Here is a 24,897-nt window from a genome sequence, read left to right as displayed (position 1 = left end):
GTTCGGATGTAGGTGGCAGTGGCAAAGAACGAAGATCAGTTGAGGTATACTTCCTATCAATCTAACACATGAACCTGGATTCAATTATAAACTAATCTATGCTAGAACTAATGATTCCCCAGCAGACAGAGATATGGGGTATATGAAAAGATAATTGCAGTAATAAGAGACGCGCTGACTCTCAGACAGGATGCGTCCATAAAGCATTCGCTGTGAATCTATGCAGCGGTTTTGTTTGTGAAAAGCTAAGTGGTTCTATAGCTAGAGCCACTGCGTCCCACACGCGTACTATGATGTTGTAAAAGATCTTTTTGTGTGCCATTTCATTTGGAAAGGGGTCAGTTACACATTCCGTGTGCGACATGTACCGGGTATATGTGTTCGACTCCAATTTGTTTCAGAAGGACTTAATTTGCAAAATTGACCGACTTTGTGCTTGGGTATATCAATAATGGTGAGTGTCTTTAATAAATGTGTTTACTTAAAGGTTTCAAATAGGAGGTTAGCGTGTCGTGCATCTAAGCATAATGCTCTTATTGTTATCACCTGGGTCTGTATAACTACATTAGTTTAGGGTATACGATAGTGGTATATACCGTTGAGGTACTTTAGTACCTATCACTTCAATGACACCCTAAGATTAAATTGTACGGAAATTAGATCATGGAAAAAAGAAAACGGATGCCCTGATGTCTTGGTGGAAAAGCCTTATTTTATACTGCTCTTCTCCACTGTGTTCAACCTCGATGGAACATGGGGAAAACATGATGAACTCCTGGATGCAAGGGTTTTTACTCCGAGAATGAATCCACGTATTTTTTATCCTTTTATGTTCATTATGGATAGTTTTGTACATTTTTGGCTAAATCGAAGCATTTAATGAGGCAAGATACTTTTAATTTCACCAGAACGAATTTGACCGCGAGGAAAAACCGAATGTGACAGTTTTATTAGCATCTGTGATTTGAAAGGGAAAGAGGTACATCCGATGACCTTTTGTAAAAGCCAAATAACGGCAGTGTAATTAAGTCTGGACGGAAACCTGACCCGCAAAGTGTAAACTTGTTCGTTAGCTGAAAAGCGAGAGAGAACACAGTGCACTTTCAATTTCATTCCAGTTGTCAAAAATGATGAAATTCAACTATGAGTCTAATTGAGTGCGGTATTTGAAGATTAATACATTAGAATAAGACATGAAAAGGGGGAAAAGAGCAGTTAATATTCTCACCATGTGAACTGTTCCGATTCTCAGAATCCAAGTTTCAGGTGGACAGTTCTGTGTTTATTACATCTAATCTATCAAACTCAAAACCGTGGCATATCAAAGGGTTTTATCGCGTTTTAAAAGCAGGCAAAACAAGCTTTAAGTAAATATATACTACATGTATGTGAAACAGTGTGTGTGTGTGTGTGTGTGTGTGTGTGTGTGTGTGTGTTTATCAAGTAAGTTTAAATGCATCTATCTACAAGTTGGCTGTGAGGAAACAAAGACGATACAAATATTGGCAATAGATATGAGAAGGGTAGCTAAAAAGCAGAAATAAGAAACGTGTTAGACAACTGGAAATTTGAATTTAAAAATCTTTTCAATTCTCAAGATATAATACCTCTACTTTTAAGGTAGCAATTTTCGTGATTTAAACAAAAGAAAAATGGAAAGCCGTGGCTATTCACTGGCATAGTACATGTAGCAAACGACATTCTTGGGTAAAGAATAGTAATGAGAATTTTAGTAGAATTAATCGTTCAGGTTATGTTTTAATAGTAGTCTCATTCCTACGTACGTAACGAAAAAGAAGCAATTATTTCCCCAATCCCGAAATACATAATATCTGACCCAAGAGGGCCATAAAATTATAGGGAAATTAGCACCATCTCAAGTTCTTTATAAGAGGATTTATAGCATTTAGCACCGTGATCAAATTTTGCGTAAATGTCAAACAATGTACGTAATAAAACATCTCCTTGCCTAACGCCGCTGGTGGTGGCATGCTGCGGAGGCGTTCAGGAATGAAACATGATCCGTAGCTTTGTACTATTATATAAACTATTAATAACCTGACACTTCTTTCAATTGACATCCGCTTTAATCGATTTGTACGTGATTAAATCGCTATTACTGGAATAAAATGTTTCTGTAGATTTGTGTAACAGCAGCAATTATCGAGTCCTTCGTTATTATTTTTAAAACATACTAATTTCAACTTCATGTATACGTGTTGAAGACGGGACCGTTTTGTCCATCGACTAAATATTAAAATATTTTCGAAATAAACATAAAAAAGCATCGATGTTACCGAGCATTTAAAATTACCTGGTCTTCTTTAATGACCTCATCATTGTGGCTGCTGGCAAGGGGAAACTTAAACTTCAGTGTGTAAGTTGTAAAAAGGTTGTACAGTAAATGATGAATGTTACAAGAAAGCAAAATAAGTACATTATAGGCCTACATGTATATTGTAACATATGACACTGTGACAAATGGAAGAATGAAAGAATAGTCTATGTTATCATTCCTATTGATTTACTTTATGTACTGGTACATTCATTTGCAAATGAACAAAGTGTAACGGCACTCACTGTATGTATGTATGTAGTGTCCCAAAAGTTACTCACTTGAATTTACCCTTGTGTATGTCAATGAACGTCTTAATCACATCAAAATAGGTGAGTAATGGGCAGTCAAAGAGTGAGCACATTTTGGGCCATCCCGTAACTTCTTTCATTTGTTACTACGGTCGTTTAAAATTACCCATGAATAGCCCCTGCGTAGGGGAGGGCACGAAACCTGCAGTCATGGCGACAATTTTGAACGAAATATGTGGTGTAACGTGTGATTTTGTTAAAACTCAGCCCAATATAAGAGTACGATACTGGTACATGAACTACTCTCTCACCAATTTCACTATGAACAATTGAAGTAAACGCACCTCTTAATCATCATAACAGTCTCTTGTACACATTTATCCATACATGAAATTTTGTTCATAAAATAACATTTAGCTATAATGAAATCAAAAGATGAAACGAACAAGAAATAAAACGAAGTACATGTAAATTATTAAAGGGGGGGGGGGCACTGAAGTTGCAGTCGTGGCGAAAAATTTGAACGTCATCCCTTTCTTTTGTCTTTTTACACTGTACAGTGTGCTTTTAGTAAAAACTCAACTCTCTACAAAAGTACGATACGGGTACTTGAATTACTCTCTCACAAACACCACTAATAATAAATAGAATAATGGAAACGCATCTCTTTTTCAACATAACAGTCTGTTATACACATTTATCCATACATGACAGTTCGTTAATAAAATAACATCTAGCTTTAATGAAATCAAAAGATGAAACGAACAGGAAAGAAAACGAAGTAATTGGTTAAATCGTAATATCTTAATTCCTTTGAGAGTTTTATACATATGGTTGATTACTTCCTTTGCTCTTTGTCAGTTTTATTGATGGTTTTAGTCGCTATATTGCCAATTGCAATAGAAGTGGCTCCATCAGTGACGCAGTTAAATTAAATTGGTCGTTTGAGAACATGCCACTGTACATGTTCACGCATCTTCAATAGAATACAACTTGCGAAAATCGGCACAGGAGGCGTATCACCCCCTTAAGCCCCTTTTTTAAATATTTTTTTTCTTGTATGCAGAAATATAGAGCAAAACAAGGTGAAATGTTCTTCTTAGCAGCCCATTTGAACCACTCCTTATTGTATCAGCCACTGTATTGGTTTGTTTATCTGTTCTATGAAACAACGAGATTTGTAAATTAGAATAACACACAGTATTGTACAACACCAGAAGCAAACCTTGGTAACACAGAAATACTCCATTAATAAACACTTTGTGTTAACAATACAGTTTTTTGACAATGTGATTAGTTTTTATACGTTTGTTACTAGTAGGCCTACATTTACCGGTACATACAGAAGAGTCAAGGTAGGCTTCTTTGTAAGTCGTCACACACTTAAAAAAAGGCACTGAATACGACCCCCTTTGGCCATCAAGACTGAAATTACAGGATACCTGTCCTATTAATGATGCCTTAACAATTGGTAAATGGACTCTTTAGCCGAAAATGTTCTATCACACTCCTAAGATGACAGAGACAAGAAAGTCAACAGCAACGGACAAGTTTCCTCATTTCGTCCCTGAAATTCTCGTTCATAAACGAATAAATAATTGGATTGGCCACGTGATTCCAGAAGTAAAAATAAAAGTATATTTTAGCTGCATCATGGTTTGTTGGTATAAGAATTTTGCTGCTCATCAGAATTGCAGGAAGAAAGCCTATGATAAATACAACAGCAACGACGAAGAGCATAAGAGCCGTTTTTACATTGGCTTTCCGGTCCCGCGCTTTTTCCATCAACCGCCTGTGTTCAATTTCTGGCGGTAAATCGACATTGCCGTGAGAATTATTGCGTGAGCCGACGGTCTTAGTGAAAGAACCTTTTTTGTTATAAACGACGTGTAATTCAGTGGCCTCTTTATTGCCGTTTAACAAAGTTGGAACTTGAGCGCGTTGTTCTCTTTTCTTGCGTCTTCTGTCGATCACCGACTTGAATAAAAGCGAGTACAGAACAATAATGGTAATGAGGGATACCAGGTATAAGCTTATGTGGAAGTATTTGTAAGATAATCTTACTTCAGCACCGAGTATGAATGTATTCGGCCGACAAAAACCAGTGTATCTGATCTCCTGATCTGGGGACGGTTCCCATAACTTCACAGCCTGGGCAAATGGCGCCATCATACTATAATTGGACCATGTGGGATCTGTTGTGTACTCCATTGTTGTGTTAATACTGTAAGTTGGACAGAGCTGGTAGACTCCGTGACAAAGTCCCACCATAAGGCCTGCAAATCCGGCCAGGCACGCCAACGCCCCTACCGTTACCTTGGCCCGTGTGAGGTTCATCAAATGCAACAGTGGGTGACAGATACACAGATAGCGGTCAACCGCAATGGCCGCCATGATGAAGGTAGAGAAGGGCACCGTGGACGTGACGAGAAATAGATAAAGCTTGCAAAGTATATCAGATTCTATTTGCAAATTGATAAACTCCATAACAAGCGTGAACGGAACGTTTATGATACACGTAATAAAATCGGTCACCGCCAAGGTGATGATAAAGAACGTGGATGTTTGTTGATCTTGTTTCTTCCAATACACTGCGAAAACGAGGGCATTCCCTACAGCCCCTGTGACGCTAATAACAGATAACATCACAAACAGAGCAATCCCTTCCGCTCTGTATAGAAACTGATATATATTCGATGTCATATTGCACGAAGAATCAGCCATTGTGGAATCCTATGGGATGATCAGCCCGTAAAACCTTTCTTCAGAGTTTCCCGACCGATTTCTCGACGAGGGTGTTAGGTTCAATTTTCTCCAAGTTATATTGTCCTTTCGCGGCAAGTGGACGATGGCTATTTTTTACATAGCATTTAGAGGGTTTCCTGTCAGAAGAAGCGAAGAACAGCGTTATGTACTTCAATTTGAAAGTCTTCCCATGAAGTAACATTTCCGTTCATTGTGTCTAAGCCCAAAATTGCATGTCACACTTCAAGACAATGATATCCAATCGTTTTCATGTTTTTAACACGGAGGAAGCAGCTGCCATCCTCTGCCTCATTGGTTCGTAATAGCGCTTGTCTTCAACTCAAAGCAGCAGCCAGAACCCAAAGAGTAGCGGGTATTTTGACCAAAAATGTACGATTCAGTAAATCTGCAAAGAGAAAAACGTAAGATATATTTTGAAATAACAAAAAGCAACATATGAACCTTATGTCTACATTTTAAAAAAACTCTGATTAAGAGTTGCGAAAACGTATAGGATGTGTTCAGGCCTGTTGCTCAAAATAACAATTTTAACTTTTGGAACATAACTACATGTACATTCAATCTACTACTTTGAGGTATGACCCCCATCTCGTTAACTATTCGACAATTCTTCAAATAAATAGAAGTTATAAGTAGATTATAACTGACTTCAAAAAACATCTCGAGTACGTATGGCACTGTTATTTACTTCAGCATTTCATGACACGTTACCTCTATCGTCTGTCATTTGACCGGTAAATGAACTCAAAACACATGAGACGACTTAAAAATACCGTAGTAGTCTACTATAAAAAAATCGTTACCGGTGAAATATTTTTAACAAATCTAATTAAATCTCCCAATATACTCCCAACATTTTGATTCCATTATGGCAGCTTCTGAAAAAAAACTCCCGACGAAACTTCCACAAAGTGCAATAAGAATTCAAATTAAAATAGAAACAAAAGTGAAATGGTCTTCCAACCATAGTCACCTACACTACACATCAGAGGATAAAAACATTACCCGACCAGCTTTTTTCTAAATCAAACGCATCAGACCCGTGATCAAGGTTCGAATGCTCCATGGGAAAACAGTCGTTAGGAGCTACGGCGAAACGGAATAAAAAATACCTGTCTCGTGCCGTGTCTGCATGGTAGCTGATGCTTGACATTCGAACTTTGAGCTTGGGGTTTCATGCAGAAGTCTGAATCGGATTGCAAAAAAGTTGAAGTCGTTTTATGGTGTTTTAGACTCATAAACCTATCACGTGAACAGCCAATTTACTCTGAACCAGCTAAGTGTATCCCTTTCCATGGCAAATTAGTAGATTGTCATATGCTTAATGATTCGATAACACCCAAACAAATGTTGTCAGATTAAAAAATCATTAAGGAGTATAAAAGTCATAACATCAACGAAAAAAAAACAAGGAAGTGTAGGAGATTAATGAGGCTCCTCGAGGAGTAAAACGTTATGAGAAGAAATAATAATAACAAGATATCGAAAAAATATTATTTCTGCCAATTCGGGTAGAATATTTAAGTAGCCATAGGGATAATGTGTCAAAGCAGGACACATGCATATATACACCGGCGTCAATTGGGGTCATTTTTCAACACTGTTGTAGGTTAATAATGTGCTTTTTTCTTTCTTTGTGAAGCTATATACATGTAGAGAGAGAGAGAGAGAGAGAGAGAGAGAGAGAGACGTTGATAGAATCTTCCAATCAAAATTACGCATATCTAAAATGGCTTACCTGCTAATTATAGTTAACCTGGAAACTTTATTTCAAAGCTCATACAACAGGTGGGATATTGTAAATGTAACGGTGCAAACGTTTTTTTTTCTATAAAGAAATGCTTAATATTTTTTGCAAAGTGCCCTCAAAGAATTTTTTGCAATCATTACGTAAATTGAATGACCACATACAGCTGTAGCAAATGTAACTTCAAGTTATCCACATTTAAACAGTTGCCACGTACAAATAATGGAAAATATATTATACAAGTATTGACTTCGACAGCCCTCAGTAAAGCGATAGCGTAGCCTCTGTCGATATCCCTTTTCAGAGGCCTACAAAACAACATATTAACCTCGGCCAGAGTCAATAATTGCATAGTTATATCATTATTAAGTTTGAAATTTCACATTTGTCATCCACATTTTGTACTTTATAGTAGATATAGTAATAGGGACCTTTTTGTTATTTTAGAAGTGTTCTTTGCAGTTCTCTCCTCCCCAAGAGCAACTTTATAAACAATGTCAAAATTCTGCCAAAAAGCAGAGGAATGGTTTGTCAATTATTTCGTAACGGATGCGTTATAGAATGTTTCATCAAAAACGTGAAATTATCCCTTTTTTAATGTTTTTGTGCGTACTTCAGACCAAAATTAAGGAATATAGAGTCAAGTCAAAAATATAGAAAAAAAGGGAATTTTGTTTTTAAAAATACATTACGGTTATCTCTCAATTTTACAGGGAAGTACTCGATGGCAGAAAATGTAAATTATTAGTATTTTTTGCTGTTCTAGAAGATACGTACACCTGTACGTACCCTGCCTCCTAAACATAAACCTTTCACTCGTGCTCAAATGGTACAATTTAATTCTATTAAACGTCTGCATTTTGTATTGAAATAAAGGACATACCACTTTCATTCCAGTATTATCTTATCAGCGTGGATTTAATACTGACATAAATGACTGTACAGGTAGTTTGCAATGAACTATTATTTAATGAGGTTACTATTTTCATTAATGTCAACTTACCCTCATGAAATATAGCGACATTTTATCATTCAACGTACGTAACAAAGATTTTTATATTGAATTCATTAATATTAACTGAAATAAATGCAATTATACATTAAATATAAAGAATATAAGTAGCACAATTATAGTTATATGGGCATCTGTTGCTGTATTGCAGCTTAGTCGTTGAAGATGTGGTACTGTTACATTTCGTCAAAATCTGTGGCAATAACCTATGCTATAAGTGAACAAGTTACTCTAAGTGAACAAGTTACTCAAGATTTCTCTAATTTGCCAAAAGCTGTTTTTATGAATAAAGTGAATATCTAGGATCAGATTTCACAAAACATGCTTTTGTTGCTTCTTTCAACAATCGTTGAAGTTGATAACATTTAAACAGAGGACACAACTAGTTCTGATGCATGTCTGTACATTAAGAAGCTAATAAGTTCCAACCGTCAGTCAGTCACACACACACACACACACACACACACTCTTTTTTTTATAAACTTCTGCACACGTTAAACCACGCTGACGCCAACATGGTATAGGCAACGTTGCATGATCGCATTAAAAAAAGCACTTCTGTAACTGGATCGATTGTTTGACACGACGTCTAACCAAAAATGACCAACATGCTTTCACCATTCAAATGTTTGCCAATCCATGCTGTAAAAAGCGACGGACAAGTTCCCCCTGCACCTACAATAGTAGCCCACGAATTGACACGAAAAATACATTTAAATCAAAAGTGAAGAACAATGAAATCAAAATCACGAAACTGATATTTCATGTTGCCAAAGCTGAAACACACAATACCTTTTTTTGTCACCGTAAATGCGACGTCCCTGCTATTGGATGGTTTGATAAATGCCTGAAGCAGAGTGATCTGTCGAAACGAGCAAATGAAATGACTTTGCGTACTGAAGGCAAGCTTCTGTCGTAATGACTGATGGCCCTTATTGCGGCATGCTTTTACATGACAACCTCCCATTTACTAAAGCGTGATTGCCAATTATACAACGATAGGAAGAACGAGGCGAAGCACTTAGCACTAGACCGCACTAACGACTTCGTCCTTTGCATAACGAAAACAATTCTTAGTCGCAATTGAAGGCAATCAGGGCATGCGAATGAAATTCTATTTTTTCGATACAATTAGATGGCGCTTGGCTTGAGACTGAAAATGTTTCATGATTCGGTTACATTTTCAGCAGAGAGGGAGTAATAGGAGGTTAACTCTTCGAGGTCATCTCATCAGCCAGCAGAAATACGAGCATTTCAGCTATAGGTGGTTGGAGTACATTTTTGTAGGCAACGACAATATGATTTTTTGCCATTCAGTAGAAAACAGCTTCCGTTTCTTGTTTACTTGAAATGTCTTTCTGAAATCCCGACTTATCTATCCAAGGAGAATGGGAAATAAATGGCTATATACAGACAGTTGATGCTCTACCGGTTTGTATGAACCCTCACTCATACAAGAATATTGCTTAATAACTACTCTCTGCCATGCAAAGATATCGCCAGATGCGTTTATCGGTCGGTACTTGGAAGCAATGATCGCTCCCATTTGGAACGCTATTGGAGTCGAGTCATCTTAATCGACAGTCCTAGATGTGAGTTGGTAAAAAAAGAAGCCTTAGACGTGTTAAAGAATCTTACCACATGCCTGAGTAGAAGACTGGCTTTACACGCGGGTTTGGCCCCAAATTTGTGTGCGCAACTGATGCAGATGGCAAAGAAATGTTCATTTTGAGAGGAAAATTAACTTGTAACCGGTAACGAAATGTGACAGATAGTGCAATGCCACCAACTGGTATAAACAGCTTATCATAACACCGTATTTATATCCAACAAAACATCTTGGCACTCAAAAACCACAATTGTCTTGAAAAGTCAGAGATCAAGTAGCTAACACACCTGACGTCTTGCAGTGGCGTTCGTTTTCTTGACCATATTTCCACTGTGCTTTGACTTTGGCTCAACGACTGCCTTGTCGCTTGACAGACATAAAAAAGCACGTTGTGGTGAATATTCTTGGTGATACATTTTCCTGGAATTTTGCTTATTCGCACCGAGGCGCTGCATACAAGTGATACATGATAAATGCACTTGCACTAGTTCGTGGTTTCCGGTAATTTCTGTAATCTACAGTATTTGATCACCGGTTATTGCTTAATTTACGTTTTTTTTTTAAATTACAAAACATGGACTCGTTCTCGACCTGGTTTTAGATGTTACTTTTTACTTTATACGTGCGAAGGTGATCACTATAAATGAAAGCTGTACATAAGAAGTATATGTACATGTTATTTAAAAATGTTAAATGTTCACATTATCAGAAATAAAAATAAAAAACGACAGATTCACACACTAGAAACTTAACTTTGGTCTTTAACATGGGGAGCAAGAACAGCACATTGTGTCTTAAAGGATAAGGGATATTAAGCTGTTTCTGTTAATTTGCACACATAAAAAACAATCTCCATGCGAAAAGAAACATACGTGTTATATACGTGTATATACTAATTCAAATACTTTTTGATAATGCCATTAAAAACTTCCATCTTACATGCCCGAACTAAATATACTAAGCGGCTGTTATGTTCAAATGAACAAACAGATAACTGCTATCTCGTAGTCGAGTAGCCAGAACGCTAACCCTGCAATGTTTTTTCCTGTAAACTTTTTTCGCTGAAATGCATTCCTTAGGTCGAGAGAAGCAAAATTAGCTTGGTTGCTATTTCCGAGACCTTGAGCATTTTTCAATATGGCCGTCAATTTATGAGAAAAAATAGAAAAACGAGCAGAAGTCGCCCGGTAAATTTTATTGACAGCTTTTTTGAACGTGTATCCTATCAGGAGAGCACAACAGTACTAGTGAATACACTTAAGCCCGTTACATATAGCAAAAAAGCCAAAATGGCCGTCAAAACATATGGCAGAAAGTAAAAACAGCTGCAAAATAAGTTCGTTTTTTGCAAAGTAAGTCTTATTAAATACATTTCCGCCGTTTCTATTTATGTCCATTATGATAATTTGTTAGTCATGATCCTAAACACTCAGAAACTGCTTATTTGACATTAATCAGACGGTGCCATCTCCTGAGAGTCCATCTGCCACTCCGACGAGCCCATAGTCAAAGCTTGCTATGTTATATCTTGCAAGCTTTTTTAAAAGAAATTGTTTCATCTGGGTTACAAAACTTACAGAAGCTTATAAGCTTGACTTTATTTGCCAGTTGATACGTAGGAGATATTGACAATTTTTCAAAATTCAAAATGGCCGTCAATTTGTTATGTGAATAGCGAGAGACATACATTCAAATAAAAAAATATAATGCTTCACTCCATTGTTCATCATTGCATATTTATATTTATATCCATGCAAAGTGCGATCATTTATTTCATTTTTGCAAGTTATTTTAATAAAAATGGCCTCCAAAACATAATGGAAGGGCAAAGAAACAACTGTAAAACTACAAGGCTTTTAACTGAAATAGACTTTAACTGGAACAAATATAAATACATATATAAAGTGAAAAACGATATACCTGCGTTCAAGACACAGCACACAATAAAACATGTTTTTAGGTTAAATGATACAAACAAGGAAAACCAATATGTCCGTCAATGCTGCTCTATGATCAATCCAAACTTTGATTGCGGATATCTCAGTCCTGACAACTAGTTTTCCATTCTTAATAAAAAATTAATGAAAGGTATTATCATTCTAGTATGTGTAAACTAAATCATTTTGAAATAAAAAAGGCGTCAAATCGTTTTCTTCAGGTTGGATTATTCTTATCCTTTTCTTGTAAACTTTTTTCAATATTTTAACAGCTATGGGTAAAGGTATTTTTGTTGTTTAACAATGTATTTTGTTATAAATAACCGAGATCCAAGCACGGGTATACAAACCCAGAAGTAAGGGCCCATGAAGTCAGCTATTTGGACAACGTGACATAGTACGGGGATATGCGAGGGTTATCCATCGACATCATGTATTTGAAATGTTGTTTTTGCCAATATATACTTACAGATAATGGAAGCTTTGAGATAGTAATGTATGCATTTTTCTACTTGTAGGGTAGATGTAATTATCCATTGTGCATTTATTGATGACTTAGTGCTTGGGTAGTTAAGATAATGATGAGTTGTCATGTTGTCATGGTTCATTGCTCATGGGTAAGCTTTTTTTTTTTTTTTGCAAAAATGGACCAAATACACATTGAGCAATACTCAGTGGGCATCTGCACATTTTGAGGATTGGTTTTGGAGGCCTGTAAAGGCCCAAAAAAGGTCACCCATGTTGTTAGTCCAGTGAACGGAATCATGCCATGTCTATCATGTGAACAACGTACTCTGGGCACTGGATGTGAGAGGAGTCTGATTTGAGCTATAATGTATGGACTGTTCCCACCCCACAATCAGGAACCTGGTTGAATGCCATAACATGCCAGGCTCTGTTAGCGATATACCGCAGCCAGGGCGAGAGAGTGTCAACTCCAGACCAGGATCACTACACCAGGTTGCATCAGCTACGGGAGCAGTTTCGCCATGCCAGTCGTACAGAACAAGAAGCACCCGGCAGGAACAACAACCGGAGCAGCAGCCCCACTGTGCGTCGACGCTTGCTGGCGGTCAACCGATGGTGGTCGTTGATGGCAACATACCAGTAACTGCTCGTCACTACATAGATCAGAACCTGCAACCTCACATAACCTCGTTAATGCAGGAGAAAACTGATATCACCTTTTCCCAACAGGACATGACCCGTTCACATTCGGGGTAGGGCATCCCAAGGGTGGATGGACTACCCCGGCCTGTCTATTTTCCGGATATGAATCCGATTGAACACTTGTGGTACTACATATATCTTGGCCGTCCGTTGGCCAAGGCAGCAGCTGATCGAGGCACTACGACAAGGCTGGAATAGGATTCCACACGACACCATCCCATCCACATTTATTGCCCGAGCATGCGCCAACAGATCGCTGCCTGCATCGAAGCAAGCGGAGATCGTACCGGCTACTGACCGTTGTGACTTTGTGTTGGGCTGGGGCCATTTTTGTTTTGAAACTATTCATGAAACTTAAGATTTTTGGTTCTGTATACCAATGCCCTAAACAAATGATTCATATGAAAATAATCCAGTTTAGAGCTTCAGAATAACAATTATGGCCTCAAAGATTTTAATGGCTGTCAGTATATAACCAAAAGATTTGTAGGATGTTTTGCTTATTGACTCTTAAAATGCAAAGTTAAAAAGTGCACTAATAAGAAAAACCAGAAATGCTGTTATATACTGATGAAATATTCTTACACGTGCCAACCTCAATAAAAAGAATGGGAAGTTTTAAAGCTAAATTTCATGTACATACTGAAAAAGTTATGATAAAGATATAAAATAAAAATATTAAGGTATGATCAATATAAAAACAAAAACGAAAAAAAATAATAAGGTTAATATTTTTACAAAAATTAAATTAAATTACACTCACCCCCCCCCCCCCCAACCCCCGTCTCCACCAACGGACTTGGTTGGACTCCATGTAAATATAAGAGTCCCGATTGCAGATTAACATTTTGGACTCCCTGTGCCCAAACCCCTGCAGAGCCCCCTTTTGGCCCTTCACAAACTTTCTGTATTAAAAAGAGAACTTACGTAATGGTCAGTCCTATCAATGATCCTCTTTTATAGAGTCTTAGTATAACTGTACCTTACAAGTACACTTTGTCAATAAATAACAGGGTTAGATATATTTTATTATACGCCGAATTATCAGTTAAAAACGTAATTTAACTGCTTTTTACCTTTCTTGGGCATGTTTTAGCGGTCATTTGAAACGCGGAATATCATGCACTTTAAACCCGACTCTTTGCTGTGTTACACAATTATTTATTTACAAAATAATGATATTATAATATATTTTTATATTATTGACGGCCATCTTGAATTTTGAAAATTGATCAATGTTCCATATCTAGCCACCCGCAAGAAAGCCCAAATTAAATTGGCTTTTATACCCCCAAAGTGTTAAATTCTTTTAAAAAATTCAGGGAATAACATTCTAAGTATTTGACTATGGGACCCGGAGAAGTAGCAAACAGACTCTTGGGGGGTTACTGAACTGTCAGATAAGCTTATTCCAAGAGTTTCGGGTCATGACTAACAAAATATCATAATTAACATAAATATATATTTTTAATATATTTTAAATATATTTTTATAAAAATAAATATGCAAAAAACAAACTGATTCTGCCACTTTTATCATTTTCTGCCTTATGTTTTGACGGCCATTTTGGTTTTTTGCTTAGTGGTACGCGATTAAGAGTATTCACTAGTACTGTTGTGCTCTCCTGATAGGAAACACGTTCAAAAAAGCTGTCAATAAAGTTTACCCGGCGACTTCTGGTCGTTTTTCTATTTTTCGTCATAAATTGACGGCCATATTGAAAAATGCTCAAGGTCTCGGGAATAGCAACCAAGCTAATTTTGCTTCTCTCGGCCTGAAGAATGCATTTCAGCAAAAAAAGTTTACAGGAAAGAACATTGCAGGGTTCGACTATTGGGCCTATGGGAGTGGCGACTCGACTATCGTGGTCGATTTTGTCGTGATGTGCCTGTTAATGGGAGTCGGGGATGATGAATAGCAAATAACAAGTACTTCATTAATACCTCAGGGATAATTAAACAAAAATACTCTGTATTTCGTTTTACATGTACTAGTAAAAAGTACTAATAAAAGTATAACAACGATTTCCCAGTGACACAGGCAAACATGCCCAACCACGTAAGTGATCACGCGCTCACGTGCACGCGCGCGTGCACACACACACACACACACACACACACACACACAATCCGTGCCTGGCTAACTGGTGGTGTGAAAGTTTTGGTCGCGGAGTGAAGTCAAAATGTACAGAGGTGCAGTTTATCGGCTAGCTGTCCTATGTGGTTCGTGAGTGCGCGTTTTTTTTCTCTTTTAACACAATGACTTACAATGTTGTTCCCTGAGGTATATCAACTGCTAGACCATACAGTCCTAACGTGTAGCGTGTGGACGACACTATTGCCATATTCCCAGTGTGTTTGTAATGTCGCAGTTTGACGCGTAATCACGATTAATTAACACTGTGGGAAGGTACATGTTCCATTAGACTAGACGATCAACAAAGGGATAAGATTTGTTGGTGACCTAACATATACCTTAATCACATAGTTAGCTGAAAAAGTATATTCTTACTCCTGCGATTTTCTTAGAAAAGGACATCACCAGGCAACTGAGAAAAATAGGGTTGTAAAATGCAATCAGAGGAAGCAGATCTTATTGTGGGCACGACATGACCATTTCTCACCAAAGAGGAAATAATTGTCGGAAAAACAACCACTAAAGTTCTGATGTATGTTCATAGTTTTGCGGCGTAAAACAAAAAAAAAAAATGTATAGGTCCGTTGATCTCGCTCCATATTCTGGTCATGAACACTATTACAACATGAGCCTAATATTTTCCAGGTGACTTGATCGCCAGAATGTCTTTTTACATTACTGCTTCCAGTAGAATACATGGTTTATGTATCTTGCAAACCCATGATAAATAGACCCTTTAATCTAAATTATAAAATGGTGTATACCCTAAATATAACTGACCAGGTAGTATTCCACGATTCGTGTAAAGATTCAACATGTAACACTCTTTATTTCACAATATCGCCTTTTGTTAGCCATGGAACTTCCTCTTCTGTATAATCTAGGTATGAAAAATATCTGTAAGTTTTAAGAGCATTCAGATTAAAGGGATAACAATTGTTTGTATGAGACTCATATTTCACAATAAAAACATCGCAGACAATTCATAGAAATATGATAAATGCCATTTTACCACCAATACAGCGGATATCGCAATTATTCTGGAATCTGTGCGTGCCATCAAATCACGTGGACCTTCATAGATGGCTATACCGCCGTAATAATATCTTAAAAGGTTATTATAAAAAAACAAACCTTTTTTCGATTAAAAACACGAACTAACTTTAAATATCGGAATGGACTATTTACCATTGAAGTATGGGAAAATTGTTGTTTACCCCAGGAAAGTCCTTTTTTATTTGGCCAAATTGAACAGTTGTTATCCCTTTAACATTTTCCTAAAGAATCCAAACATTCTCTGTCAACATGTAAGTCAAACCAAAGGCTCACCATCGATTAAAACAATTAAGATAACATAGGGGTATGATTGTCGCTGGTAACATGAGAGAAAAAAACATACAGTACCAAATAGAATGTTATTGACTAAAGGAAAACCTCACACGCTATTTTCTGATGATGTTAGATGACACGAATGGTACTAACTTCCGACTTGTTTAGACTACACGCTTCATCGTTTACATGTATGTATAATGTGGTAATGTACATTGGCGTGCTTGTTCATTTAATTAAATCAAATCAGCTCTATACGTGTAGGTATACGCCTCATACATCTTCTACTTAACAGATCTGTCTTTTGATACAGGAAATGCAGCAGCATTAAGGGCATACGCTGTGCAATCTTCAAGTGAAGTCAACTTACACTGCTGTGTATGTATGGGTATGTTCCCAGCAGAACAGTACTTGTACTATTGTATATAGAACGTGGACTGTCACTTGATTGCTGTTGACAATGAAAACACTTTGGTAAATCTAAGTCTCTGAAACCCCTAAAAGAAACAACGAAAACGTATGACATCTGTGAAAGATGCTAATATACAGATTATAGTCTTGGATGAACGAAACAAGGGTTTTTTTCTTGCCTAAGATCAAGGCGTCTACTTCAGACAGATGAATGGCAACTGCCTATTCATTTGTTACTGTTTGTCGCGTTGACTTCACGTTTGTTAAATATTAAACATGTCACCTTTTATATGAAATTCAAATGCTAAGTTACCGAGACTCGCTCTGATGTAATGGGGCAATGTCCTGAAACGTGGGCCAGAAACAGGTTTAGATCCCGATAGTTAGATAAACAGACCTAGATATACTGTACACTGAAAATTGGCCCAGCTTTTGATGTATTCATGTACATACAAACATATGCACATTTGTGCGGGCTTCGAAATGAGTTTACCTTATAGAAACAAGTCTGTATTTTGAATTAATAAAATGATCATTATTGGGGCATATCAGTTCGTAGTCATTTCAACAGATCATATGTCTTAAATAGAAATATTGATGTCCTGAGCCCCTTGCTGTTCGCTTAATCTGATAGTAGACAGGAGTAGGGCGATGTCAGTAATAGGTAATTTCAGATCTGGAAGGCAGGTAAAGCAGAAATGCATTTTTAAGGCTTGCAGAATAACAGTTGGGGAATGAGATTATCACACTTCGCCAACCATATGGTTTGATGACTGGTATGCGGACCAATCTCCCGCCGATTTCAAAGTCACTGAATGAATGACTGGACTTGCAAGAAATATAAAATAACGACTAAAGGTACAAAGGGACATAAATTATTATAACGGGCTAAACTGTCATTAGTTTAAGTCTATTTTAAACGACGCAGCTAGTCACAAAACAGTTGTAAACGACATTTTCATGTATTTTCTAATTTGCAATTATCGCTGGGATAAATAAATGCTCCCGTCCAGTGTGTTTAGAAACCTTGTGAGTATTATTGTAATTGCCGGTAGTTTCTTATTTCCATCATTATGTTGAGATATCTCTAGGGGGGCTTATATAAATGTTCCCTGCCTTACAAGCTTGATGGTCTTTACTGTTGCTTGAACAAGTTAATGATCAATCATAGAAAAACCAGTGTCAAGCACTCGTATGCTGATTTTTGAGACCAAGATTTATGTATCAACAAATGTATTTATTTGAGTTATCGCCATCTTGTAGCGATCACTTGGTATCATATACATTTGCCTAATGGGCTGTCAGCATTCCGACTTCAGTTTTCGTCATTTGATTAGTATGAATATAAACGGCGTTCGTAATCTATTGAAGAGAGCAATAACCATCGGTTGCATGCAATGATGGAATAGAACCTCATTCAATTCCCTATATGCTTGACGCCATTTAATCATTCGGGCAGGATTATATGCGATAATGTTGGTACTTAAGCAAGATTTTATCAGGACTCTATTCATAATCCAGCTAATTTTTCTGTAATGATATGAAATGGATGGATATCGCAAAGGTAGAACGCCAATGGCAGCGGAATCGTATTCCCAAACGCTTGCTGTCTGATACCTTCGAAAAATAAAAGAAAAGAAAATGAGATGCTTAAGTATCATATATGAAGAAAGTCGCTATAAATCTACTGAAAATACTGAGACAGCCGTATCAATCGGAGCATCAATCCTGTTATACATGACAAGAATACCTTTCATCAGTGTCCATATACTAAAAACTATTAATTTCCCTACAGGTACATTAAACATGAGATATATTGATGCAACCAGAAAATCTAAAACGCTGAAAATGTCAGCGAAGGAATTTTTAGAAAAAAGGTTGCCTCCAATCTTCTCAATGAATCTTAATATAATACATTTTTTTCTCTTTCAATTAAAAGAGAATCTAAACAATAACATGTGTCAGTTTAGGCTGTGAAGCTTCTCTCATATGATGTTTTTGTGAACGGAGAACACCGATATATGTGTTTCAGTGTACATGTACTTATGAACGCTCACATCACAAGGGAATATTGGACGTGTTCATAATTCTTTCGCGCTGCCTCTAGTGATACATGAAAAATCTAGGCAATATAATACACAATACCCAGCTACTAAATGAATCTTTATCGGGTAAGACATACTTTTACTAATTACCCCTGGCATCAAGCACAGCGGTTGCCATCGCGGGCCCGCCATTGCCTAGACTAGAAGTTTGGGCGAACAGAAGAGCAGTTGGTTTTCAATAATCTATTAGGTTAAATGCCAGAATACACCCCTGTATGGCGTAAGGGAGATGACATGAGCGAGAAGCATATGTCATTCAATATCGATTCGAAATTTATGTAATAAACAGATTAAAATGGTTTCCCTCCAACACAAATAGGGCTGTGTCTGAGCAACTACCACATCGATAAAAAACAAAGCAGTTCTTTACCTTTCATGTAGGTGCGCTTTGTCAAACTCAGCATGCATATCGTTACACTCTATCCAACAGCCCCAATCAGTGTCACTGTTATGCGACATCTAAGTGGTTTTATGCTGACGTATGCTTAATTATCGCAGTATATGCAGGCTCTTCAGAAAATATGCACACGCTCATCACGTTCACAATTACATATTACACATGTCCATCTAGTGTCGCATCTCGCTCACAAGGTTTTCTTACAACTTACCTCTCCGTCCCAAGCTATCCCTTTTTCTTTCCGTAGAAATGATTTCATTCCGGAATTATGAATTGTCTCAATCGTTATCATCGCCTGCCGCATTATGCATCAATAATGTATCCGAGATTAAAGTAAAGAATGTGGTCCAATAATGCCTTGCTTGATGTCAATATTAAACCTTTTCAAAATGAATTATTAAGGGTGCTTGGTATCTAAAATAAAAGGAACATTGTCTGTTTGCTACAAATCGATCCGTAAAGTAAATATGCGGGAATGTTTTCCACACATATTTTTTTAAAAAGCGTAATTCTAAGAATATCAGATCGACAGTGTCCAACATTAAGTTCGACCCAATAAACTAGCCTTTCCCTAAGCCTGGTAGTTACCGCTTTTAAAAGGGATTTTACAAATGCCACGTTTATCATCAACGGCAGCAGAAGAATGATGTGCCGTGAGGTGTGATTTGTGGAGACATGCATCAATTCAAGCGTGGAACTCTATTCGGGACGATTTTGTCAAGCTCATATTGGCAATTGTTTGAGTCTTTGAAACGGTTTGTCCAGCTGGATACAATATATGGACCTATATTATATGCCATTTTCGTGACACTCAGGCCTACAGTCTGAATCCCGTAAATTAAACGCATGAACTTTCTTACTATCAATATAAGCATCAATAGCTTAAAGTCCACCTGGAAGCCTGGCCAATTTAACTTCCAATATTATATCTTACTAATTCTGACAATTAATGAAAGCTATAACAAGTACGCTTAACCTTGTTCAAATCTCTCAAAGAGAACAGAAATCAAAAGCAGCAATCTCAATATTGACAAAATTGTCTTTTAGATTAATACACAGCTAACCATTATACTCTTATCTGTGAAGCACTACCTGTATATAAAAGGATATGAGAAGAAGACAGTCCTCAGTACAAAGTTATCTGGTTTCTAGGCACCAAGTAAAACGCATATATAGATCGCAGTACCTTGTGTCATTTTGGCTAATTGATTCGATAGCTTGCCATCAAGACAGGTGCACGTAACCGTTATAGTGGCTTTCTCAGATTATGAGGAAACATCTGTTTTCAGTGGTATGATTCCATATTAATCGCCAAGAGAACAGCAAATGACATAACATAATATTGTCATATGCAAGTCGCGATGATTATTTTATCAGTTTTCACAGCGAAGCAAACGAGCACTTTGTAACTCCTCGTCTATTATAACCAGACTGGATGCTTATTATATTATCTACTTTTGAATACAATCCATTTTGATTTCGAGGCCTCACTCCGATGATAATTATACCTTTCAAAGGATAAAGATTAAAGGCATTGTTCTTGATCTCGTATGTACTTATACAATTATCCATACCCTTGACTTTGACCAATCATTGGCTGAGACTTAATGACATCTTATCTGGACGGCACCTTCTCCATCATCGGTGTCGTTAATGGGTATTTTGAAAGTCGAAAATTATGGGATACGAAAAGGCAGACGACAGGAGCGGTTTTATGCCTTTTGGTACAATTTAAGCCATGGAGGTCCAAATGTTTCTGACAACTCTGAGAGCATTTACCCTGATGCATGAATTATTACTAGGCGAAGGATAAGTGGACCATCAGCTCTCGTATCCGTTACTCTCGCGACACCCGGAGAAGCAAATCATATTCATTCTCGTGTCTTTCCAATAACAATTTGTGTAATTCAAAGCAGCGTATTATATACATGTATTAGCGAGCCCCAAGTTGTATGCTATTGTCTTTATGATGGATATGTGGTAGATCAATCGGCAGACAGAAGCAAGTGTTAGTTGACTAACTGTGTTTACATTTTATACATATCGCACTGTAACCAGGCAATTTGCCGGAAATTGATACGTTACTCGACACCGCTGAACGGCCTATCTATGCGCTGTCACATCTTCAGGGTATACAGGGTCAACTTACAAATGTATGGAGGACCAAAATGTGGAACCAGTACTTCTCAGATAAAATAATTTGAATTCAAAGGTTAACTTTCATGTAGTTTATGTAAGAAATAATATATTCAGACACGAAACATTTCCTGTGTGGGTTGTTTTTTTTTTTTCTGTTTTGATACGCTTGTAGTTCCCCGCATCGTTATTGCATTACGTAAGAACACGACTTTCAGACAAGCATTCATTCATCCATATTCATTCAAGTTATTGCAATCAATCGCATTTCAACCACACCACACGATGTTCGATGTTATATTCACTGAGGACCAGCCGGCCATTTGACAAAACAAATTCAGCCGACGGCTCAGTTTCCTGGTTCCGCTCTACAACCAAATAAGTGAAACCCCAATAATTTACTTCCAATGGATTTGAAACGAGAAAATAAATTGTGCTGGAAAATATGAGAATGCTGTGCGCTGGAATGAGCGGCTGCTATCATAAGTGTGCAAAACAAAGGGTCACACGTCTCACCATACCGGGTAGGCCTACAACTAAATATAAAGATGATATACACTACACGCAATCAGACGAAAATTGTTGATGATGCAAACAATGATCCATTAATTATGGCACCTAAGATATACATATCTCTCACTTTCTTCAAACCCCACGTTTGGAAAGATGTTAATTATGCCACTGTGTTCTATTTTTTCCGTGGATGCATGAAAGACTTAATGTGATCATTCTTTTCATATTAGTCTGTTTAACCATTTTATTTTCTCGGTACTATAACTTCACTTCTGATGACAGTACTATCTGCAATTTTCTAATTTACACGAGCCTATTGCTAAAACATATGCTCGACCTTTCTCATATTGGCACCATTCTTTGCAATCTCAACTCTGCTGTGAACCATATCATGGCAGTAATGCTCAACGGTGTTGTTCTGAAACATAACGCTATTTGTTTAAAAGGTCGCTGAAACAGATAGCGATAAACCAATTATAACAAGGTACTGAAAATTCTTTTTACGTGCCATAGACATGTGGACTAATCATCTCGCCTGCTGTTCGAATGCCGCGCAGCAGAAAGCAGCACATGTATACACATGTAGCTGTCAGTATAAAAGCCTGAATTGCACCACGACAAATCGAAACGATGGAAAAAATATGTGGGACGAGGTCGTTACAAAGCGGATGCAGTGAGACACTCTTTGATTTAAACGATGGTGTTTGAAAAGATATTCATTCCCTCTTACCTTTGACAATTCGAAGAAAATCTGTTCACGGATAAGTACATCTCCGCCAACAATATAGCAGTGGGTGACGCACTACCTTTTCAGCCTTCTGCAACTGTATGTGATACGTGCATCTCGGCATCATTGGTCACGATAGATTATGTGCATTTATATACCCATATTACATGTCAAAATAAACTGAAAAGCCTGCGAATTCTAATAAAACATATAGCGTATATTTTCACATATCACCCGCATCCACTCCTAGTATGAAAACTGCTTGAAATACGAATTTCGCACACAACCTGGTGTATAGAGATTAATGACGCAAAGTCGGCATCATTAGAAAGCGAATACCTGGAATTGTTACGATGATCTCTGTCCGGTGATCCGTAAGCGATTGCGATTGTTCAACCTCCACGTTGTTGAACCAGAAACAATCTGACTCCAATATAGGGGCTGTGTGGAAAATCTGGCTGGCTCAAACCAACTTCATCCCGTTCAATTACCGCTGTATGGTCATACCGAACGTCGGCAAAACGAGCTTGCATCTGCTTAAGTGTCGTCACATATAGATGGCTTTCATTGACGCAACAGCAACAGACCAAGGATCAAGTCGCGGATTCCGGTTTCCTTATGATGCGTCTGACGTACATTGTAGACAATGCGAGGCTCCTTTAATTCTCCCTTTTAAATTCTTGTTCTTATTGTTATTAGCATTGTTGGTACCTTTTTTTCCCAGAACATGATAACCATTGGACATACCGTTAGCAACCGCCACACAAGAGACCCTTTATGAGATATTGTAGGCTTTTTTTCTGAAGGGATGTAGCATGTGATAGCTTTATGCACATGAGTGTCTTTAAAAAAATTCACTTACACTAATATAAACAGACATTCACCTTAATATATTGTCTAGAAGATGAATCCTGACGCTCACGCGATTAAGCGCCATCCTGATTCCAAGAGATGAGGGCGCTCAGTAAAATATGCATGGTTATGACACTGATACATCATGACATTGAGGAAGATTGATGTGACTGATGCTATACTTACTAACTGAGGCCCTTCACTCAAGGATGGACATAGACCCGTGACGGCCCAAGCTGACTCTATTCTGGGCTGCTCTCGCTGCTCCCCTCCAGTTGGTCCCCTGCTGTGCCTCAGTGTCTCGCCTTCAGCTGTTTCAAGGCCGGCCTCGCTTCCTTTTGCCTTGGGGTTTCCAGGTCAGGGTTTGTGCTGGGTGTACCCTCTACCAGGGCTACAGATTAACATTTTCACTAGATATTAGCAGATGTGTCTCTGGTTAAATAGATAGCTTATCTCCGTACTCGCCTCAGCAAAAATAGTCCACAAAATAACAACTGCGGTCCTGGTAGAGGGTATGCTGGGTGCTGGTTTCCCGATCCTATCCAGCCCAACTTTCTCCTCAGAATCTGCTTGGCCACTGATGAATGGTATACATCCACGATACACATGTATATTACCTCATACAACCAACGGCATCTCTTACAAGTATGTTTACAACTGTTTTGCCCTCAACGTTTCAGACCACCCTTGGGGTTTGGTTTCAGGTTTCAGTGTGTGTTCAATCAGACAGAACGCGCATTACATAAGTGGGATCTTGTTATGTTTTTTTTTTTTTTTTTTTTTTTTTGGGGGGGGGGGATTGGGTAAATTAAACATGAATGTTGAAATAAATGCTGGTAATAAAATTTCTTTTTGCAAAAGGAATTATTCATAATCGAATTATTCCACAGATTTATAAAAAAATTCAGTTTACATCGTACTCGGATATCTATTGCAAATTACAGGAAACACATAACCCCGTTGTTAACTCAATTTTACTCAGATACATTTGATCCTTCAACGCCCAACAGTGCGTCTGATCTTGCGTCATGCTTGGTAAACTTAACGGTAAGGTGAACAGTTACATGTTAGTCTGGCGTTCGTTTAAGGGCCATACAAATGATTGGAAAACTTAATCATTATAATTGTAGAACCATACAGCAATACTTCTTTTTGTTCTCCATGTCCAATCTTTCGAATGGCTTTATGGCTGAATTTAAAAGAATGTAAACGTCATGCTTAAACAAAGGTTAGGAAGGGGTGAAAATTGCAAAAATGATATGTACTGTCTATACGTTATTCATAGTTTATAGAGTTAGTAAAATGGAACCCTCCCTCCGACGAGTCGAAATTTGAAAACAAAATTGTAATCACTTCTACAAGGGACCTGCATGGAAACCGGCATCTTGCCTAATCTTGTAAGAAAATGACATTTTTTTTCGCAACAGTACAGATGTACGAATGGATGCGACGTTGTAAAGAACA

General features: G+C 37.6%; 1 protein-coding gene across 4 annotated transcripts; it reads right to left on the bottom strand.

Moving 5' to 3' along the window:
* Positions 1–1,639: 1,639 nt before the first annotated feature.
* LOC106155213 (orexin receptor type 2) lies at positions 1,640–24,014 on the bottom strand. Of its 4 annotated transcripts, none has more exons than XM_087001559.1 (2): positions 23,620–24,014; positions 1,640–5,737 (listed from the first exon to the last, which is right to left on the bottom strand). In XM_087001559.1, exon 2 carries the CDS (start codon positions 5,308–5,310, stop codon positions 4,120–4,122), a length of 1,191 nt encoding a protein of 396 aa, XP_086857685.1. In that variant the 5' UTR covers positions 5,311–5,737; positions 23,620–24,014; the 3' UTR covers positions 1,640–4,119. The 4 variants fall into 4 exon arrangements, with proteins under 4 accessions (XP_086857685.1, XP_086857682.1, XP_086857684.1 ...); XM_087001556.1 differs by lacking the exon at positions 23,620–24,014 and adding an exon at positions 22,585–23,469; XM_087001558.1 differs by lacking the exon at positions 23,620–24,014 and adding an exon at positions 19,417–19,943.
* Between the last annotated feature and the right edge of the window lie 883 nt (positions 24,015–24,897).

Source organism: Lingula anatina, chromosome 1 (genome assembly GCF_051362555.1).
Source record: "Lingula anatina isolate TDL-2025a chromosome 1, LinAna3.0, whole genome shotgun sequence".
In the NCBI taxonomy this organism is placed as follows: Eukaryota; Metazoa; Brachiopoda; class Lingulata; order Lingulida; family Lingulidae; genus Lingula; species Lingula anatina.
The sequence above is the reverse complement of the archived record's forward strand: the minus strand, read 5'-3'. Positions and strand labels throughout refer to the sequence as shown.

Excerpts from the sequence above, each read along its gene's own strand:
- LOC106155213 (XM_087001559.1), bottom strand. The coding sequence starts at position 5,310 with ATGGCTGATTCTTCGTGCAATATGACATCGAATATATATCAGTTTCTA.